Source organism: Mus caroli, chromosome 3, assembly GCF_900094665.2.
Source record: "Mus caroli chromosome 3, CAROLI_EIJ_v1.1, whole genome shotgun sequence".
Taxonomy (NCBI): Eukaryota; Metazoa; Chordata; class Mammalia; order Rodentia; family Muridae; genus Mus; species Mus caroli.
Genome location: NC_034572.1, coordinates 80,032,461 through 80,039,060, shown reverse-complemented (window position 1 = coordinate 80,039,060; position 6,600 = coordinate 80,032,461). Strand labels below are relative to the sequence as shown.

The 6,600-nt window shown below is 43.9% G+C and overlaps 1 protein-coding gene across 1 annotated transcript in view; it reads left to right on the top strand.

Annotated features, from left to right (window-relative positions):
• The window catches only part of LOC110291585 (Fc receptor-like protein 2), a 13,328-nt gene extending 10,307 nt beyond the window's left edge, over positions 1 to 3,021 (top strand). The window contains exons 7-8 of the mRNA XM_021158802.2: positions 1,020 to 1,340; positions 2,388 to 3,021. Of these exons, the coding sequence (XP_021014461.1) occupies positions 1,020 to 1,340; positions 2,388 to 2,407 (341 nt within the window). The 3' untranslated portion in view covers positions 2,408 to 3,021. The remainder of the gene's footprint in view (positions 1 to 1,019; positions 1,341 to 2,387) is intronic.
• Positions 3,022 to 6,600: the final 3,579 nt, after the last annotated feature.

Sequence of the window (6,600 nt, the reverse complement as noted above, 5' to 3'; positions counted from 1 at the left end):
GGGAGAGAGGGAGAGAGGGAGAGAGGGAGAGAGGGAGAGAGGGAGGGAGAGAGAGAGAGGGAGAGGGAGAGAGAATCCCTTTCTGATAACTCCAATTTTATTTTTTAAAGAAGCCTGAGCATGGTAGGTAACAAAGGCAAGAGGATTGCTTGAAGTTCAAGATTAGTCCAGGAAACACAGTGACATCCCCTTCTCAACAACAAACTAAGTAAAACACAAAATAACAAAGTAAGCAGAAACTGGAAATTGGACAGGAATAAAAAAGACGCAGAACAAACAAAACAGGTCTTTCTTCATTCGATGTCTCAGTCTCTATCATTAGAAGGATTTAATTATATCCTTCTGTGTTTTTAAGATTTTTTTTTGAGCTTATGGAAAACAAACCCTGAATCTCTGTGTTTCCCAGTGTAAGCAGAAGCTTTTGGGGGGAGGGGGGGGCTCACTGAACGGGGCCATTGGTGATGTGACTCGAGATGGTGAGGAAAATGAGAGTGCAAGAAGGCTAAGCTAGACTCTAAGATGCCTCCTTTGGCAACTCCTTGTCTGCCTTAGGTTCCTTTCCTGTTGCCATGACCAAAGCCCAGCAAAAGCAACTTAAAAGAAAAGTGTTTCTTTTGGCTAACAGTCCAGGGGTCATGGTAGGGAAGTCAAGGTAGCAGGTACTTGAAGCATCTGTCACATCACATCTACAATCATCAGAGCTATGAACGCTTGTGCACAGTCAACTTTCTCCTTTTAATGAAGTCAGGGATCCCAGCCTAGGAATAGCACCCACAGTGGACAAGTCTTCACGGTTTGATTAGCCTAATATGTTCCCCACAGGCGTGGTCACCAGTCAATCTAACCTAGATAATCCCTGATAGGTGGTGGTGACTAAAGACTTTTAGGTGATTCCAGATACTGTGAATCAGCTGTTAACATCAACTATAACAGTAGGCCTGCTCTAAAGACCTGTGTACATGGGAGCTGCTTAAGAGTACGCACACTTTTTAATATACTTTCACCTGCCCTGTTTGCAGAGCCCCCACCCAAAGTGCGTTTGGTGAATGGCCCCCACCACTGTGAAGGACGCGTAGAGGTGGAGCAAGAAGGTCGCTGGGGCACTGTATGTGATGATGGCTGGGACATGAGGGATGTGGCTGTGGTGTGCCGAGAGCTGGGCTGTGGAGCAGCCCAGCACACACCTATAGCCATGCTGTATCCACCAGCAGTTGATGAAGCTCTGCCTGTGCTCATTCAGGTAGCCCTGTGCAATGGCACAGAAAAGACCCTGGCTGAATGTGACCAGGTTGAGGCCTTTGATTGTGGACATGATGAGGATGCTGGAGCTGTGTGTGAAGGTGAGTGATGACAGAGTTGACATGGGGCTGAGCCCCTCCCTGGGCTGCCACCTTCTGCTTTCTTTCTTGTACTTATTCTACAGTAGAGTACAACTTGGGGCCACACTGTAAGATCACATTAGGTTGCTCCAGAGTTACAGAAAACTGTCCTGTGAACTTGACTATCTTAAAAGACAATCCTAACAAACAAAACATTAGTATTCTTATGGTTGTGTTCCTGGGGCATGATGTCAAGAAAATCATTAAGTCATCAATGTATACAGTTTGAGTTGTTTTTAGTCAGCATGATGATGCTTACATTATTGTGAAGTCTCTTCAGCTCTCCTGAGCTCTTTCATTTGCAATTCCATCAGTCAGAACGAAGCCTTAGATTCTAATGGTAGTGTTGGGAAGAAATTGGTAGAACCAAAAGTCAGACCCAGGAATCAGGGTATAAAAGGCATATTCCAGAGTCAACTCCAAAGGAAGAACTCTGAGGTCTGTTACAAGTTTCCACATCTCCACAGAACCTGTGACTAGAGAGGAAGCCAGGGACACTGTCCTCCTTAGCCTCTGTCCACTGAATGCAAGAGTGGCCTTTTGCAAAGAGAATTAGAATTACTGGGCCCATGCCCATTGCAAGACATTTGGAAGGTGGTAGGTAGCTTGTTCAAGGTAACGGAACCAGGACTAGGCTCTATAGAGCCCATGAGATCTGCAGAGCCTTTGAGATTGACTTCCCCCACATACCAGCCCCAGAAATAACAAACTTCTATGTGACTGATTATCTTTGTCAGAGAAGTGTGGTGTCTAGACCTCACTGAGCCTAGATAAAGTTAGGACTGCACATATTCAGGACCTCTGGGAAAGTCCATGTGTAGGAAGAAGCCCCGCCCCCTTCCGGAGCCGATTTGGGATGGTTTGCTGGGATGTGGGCTTCTGTGGTTCAGGCTGTCTTTCACCTTCACTCTGCTTTGCACATCTCCTTAGAAAATCTGATGCATGTGTCTGCACAGCCCTTTCCTGGGTCTCTGCATCCTGACTTCTTCTCATTCCCTTTACACACAGTCTTACCCAGCACTTTCTGAAGATCTAGAGACCAGAGACCATCAGACCTCCTACTTTCTGCACTGGGCCTCACAGCCCTCACAGTCTGCAGCTCCCATTTGGACTTCCAGACTTCAGCTGTGGCTTATCCTTCAAGAGGACTCGAAAAATATATTAATCTGCTCTGAGATAATGTTCCAACAGCTCCAAAGAAAGCCCGAGTCCCTTGTCCCCAGAGGCCAAGCTTGGAAAAATTGTTCCCCTGTCCAGGTTCCCTGCCTTTCTAGCTCCTTCTTGCTATCTCCTTGGGCAGACGCAGAGGTGGCGCAAGTGAGGATCACATACATGTGCCTGGGCTTCCATCTGGTAGAATGTGGTCTAACAAAGCACATACAACAAAAGAAACTCTCAGTGCGTATTCATTTCTTGACATGGAAAGAAACTAGCTTTTTTTTTAAAAAAAAAAAATTAAACCATTTTCTTAAGTTATAGATATAAAGCAAATTAGGAAAAGGTGATATATAGAAAGGAAAAGTCAGCCAAAGTCACACAGTCAGAGGTAACTGATACTAACCAAGGGAGTATGAATGATGAATTCACACTGATGGATGATTTAACAACTAAATTGATTGCTTTATAACTGCACATTATTTTAGTATCTAAATTCGACAATTTATTTACTTGTTTGTGGGCTATTTATTTATTCATTCATTTATTTGGGTTTTCTTTTTAAAGACAGGTTTTCTTTGTGTAAGGCCCGACATATTTTAGAACTCACTCTGTAGGCCAGGTTGGCATTGAACTCGGAGATCTGTCTTCCTCTGCTTCCCAAGTGCTGGGGTTAAAGGCACGTGCCAGCACACCAGGCTCAACAATTTAATTTTAAGGTATTTATAGAGAGAAATATACATGAACAGAACTCACACATATATGTGGACATGCCTTCTTGAAGTTATTGTAAACATTTGGTGTCTCTTATTCTAAAATTGCATTTCCTTTTCGTTTTGCTGAGTATTTGTTGTTGTTGTTGTTGTTGTTGTTGTCAGATGGCCATCACCATAGCCTAGGATGACCCTCAAACTTGTGATATAGCCAAGCGTAATTTTGAGCTTCTAATTCTCCTGCCTCCATTTTCTGAGTGCTTGGTTAACAGGTATGTGCTATTGCGCCTGGTTTTGTGTGATGCTCCGTAACTTTAATTTTTCAAAGCCCACTTTTAATGATGGTTCTTAAATGCTTTAACCTCCCTTCTAGCTCACCACTTACCAGAGGTAGTGGAAAAGAAAGGATACAGGGGAAGTGGACCTGTTTAGAAATGGTTCTTTGGAACAAATCCCATCTGCATTGTCAAGAAATTGACAGTTCGGTTCACAGGAGTCAGCAGCAGCAACTCAATCCACTCGCAAACACTTCATGGATACACCAGCAGTCCTGTTGGGTAGAGTCAGGATAGCAAACACGAATCAGAGACAGCCAGGCCTCAGCTGAATGGGCACGAGTCAGCAGGAGGGACCAGGACCAACAGAAACTCCCCCAAAAGCTCTGGAGGAGAAGGAGGCTTCTCTCACTAATTTAGGCAGGAAGGAGGCCTGGAGGCTGAGAAGCTGGGAAGTCATCCAGGAACTGGAATCCCTATCGGTTACCACCCCACACCAGCAAAACAAGTAGGTGAGTAAGCTACAGAGTCGAGCTGCAACAGGGCCTGGGGTACTCACAACCCTTCAAGCAAATCAAGAGTAGAGCAGCTAGTCTACAAATATCGCACAAGATATCGCCTATGGATCTTGCTAACCAAGAGCTACACCAAGCAGAGAATTCTGAAGAGCGCAGTTCTAATCTAAATACTGGAAACAGTAAGTTCACTCATCTTCCAGTCCCACTCCCACCCACCTCACGGCCAAGCTCGGGAAAATGTGATATAATGGCAGTACCACAAATGTCTTAATCAGTATGATGTACTACCAGATAGATGATTCTAGGGGAAAGACAACTACTCTTGTAGATTTTCCTCTTCTATAACAGCATTTTTATAACAGTACTTTAAAAACTAATCACTTTAGGTTAGCAAACAAAATAACAGGTTTCCTTGTGGCACTTTCATATGTACGTGTCATTGTACTTTGTTATCAACCACTCCCCTCCCCCACTGGCCTTCCCTATGCCGTCTCCTTCTAGATGGTTCTCTTCTAACCCCCATGTAGTTCCTCCATCTGGTTTTTTACCACATCATTCCATTACGCCCTCTACTTTCACCCTCTCTCAGATCTTCCTCCAATCTCACGGTCCCTTTGTATTCTCTTGGTATAAGCATGCTGTCTTAGTTAGGGTTTTACTACTGGGAACTGATACCATGGCCAAGGCAAGTCTTATAAGGACAACATTTAATTGGGGCTGGCTTACAGGTTCAGAGGTTCAGTCCATTATCATCAAGGCAGAAACATGGCAGCATCCAGGCAGGCATGGTGCAGGAGCAGAGAGTTCTACACCTTTATCTGAAAGCTGATAGCAAAATATTGGCTTCCAGGAAGCTAGGATAAGGGTCTTAAAGCCCACACCCACAGTGACACACCTACTCCAACAAGGCCACACCTCCTAATAGCGCCACTCCCTACGACAAGCTTATACAAACCATCACACATGTCAATCTTATTTTCTTGAACGGGAATTGAAGGTAAAGAAACAAATTTCCCTTTATAAACATTACTTCAGTATCTTTTCCATGAATTATTAACCCTTCCAAGGCTCAGAAAAGATTGAATAATATCTCTATAATCCAATCTACAACTATCTTCATCCCAGTCAATTCTCAAGCTTTTTGCCATATTTATGTGGCAGACACTAAAAAAAATAAAATAAAATAAACCTTTAGAAGATGTTTTCACTACTAGAATTTTCTGCACAGTCAATCCATACCAACTTTTGCCATCAAACTTGGGAGTCACAGTCCACAGTCCATACCTGTCCTCCATAGTCCAATAAATAGATCCAACTATTTTAATAGGAGATTTATTCAACCTGGCTACAGTGGGAAGCAAGAAAAGGAGATCTTGTGAATCCTCTAAATCAGTCTTCAGGGTCCTGAAGTGAGTTTAAAGTATAAATAGGAAACAAATATAGCAGGGCTAAGCAGTCCTGGTCAAGGTGTGGTCCCACACACCACTGACCTAGCCCTGCCTGGGCTTCAGGCTCACGCTGTAAGGTGGTCTAACAGGTGTTAGAACGGTGTGGAATCTCTTTCAAGAAGGCATGTTCCCTCTGGCTGCTCCATGTAGCTTCTCCCAGAGTGAGATTCCTGGGGAAATTCCTACTTGTTTGGGATTTGTCTCATAGTCAGATTGAGAGACACGCACTGTCTCTTCAGAACACTTCTGCTAGGCCAATTGTACCTCAACTAAACCTATCTTAAACAAAAACCTCTTTTCCCAATAACCAGTTCTCTTTATCCATAGTTTGTCTTGGACTACTGTGCTCTGTCATTTCTCTTATTTGTCATCAATCAATAAAGACAGCATGTAGTCATTACTTCCTTATTCTGAACTCTTTTTTTAAACCATGCTTCCCCAAGATTTCTTATACTACTGCACTTCAAACAGTGTCTCCATCAGTAGGGACCCTGATGTCGTGTGTCAGAGGATCAGAGCTCATCTATAGTCTATGGTTCCTAAAGTTCACAGGATCTCAGCCCTGTGCAGGCTGTGGGTCTGGGCTGCTGAGTGCTAGGCTTACAGGGCACAGTCTCCAGCTACTTGAGCAGAAGCGTCCATGCTGACTCAGAGCTAGACATAGCAAGCATTTTCACTTTGCATGCAAGTGTGCATATGTGTCATCCATACCTCTCAGTCTTCTTGAGATCTCAGACTGAAAACTGGCATTATTACAGAGTGGGGTTCAGCGAGAGAGGCTTCTCCTACTCCTGCCTTTTTTAAAACACTAAGTTCTAAAAATAAGCAGCAAAGCATTGAGCAGATTTTGTATTGCAAAGGCATCTGTTTATAAAGGCTGCCCTTTTGTCTCGGGCTGGCTGTAATCACCTGTGGCTGCTGTATTTAGATGCTTGGGCTCCCCTGAATAGACTGGGGTTGTGGAGAGAATGGCACTCCTTGCCAGACTCTCATTTTTTTTATAATTCTGCAAACAAACTCCAGCTGACTAGACATCCAAAGGCCAAGGAATATTCCCGTGCCAATGAGACTGTGCTAAATTGACTTTGCTTTAAACACGCTGTTGGGGGGGG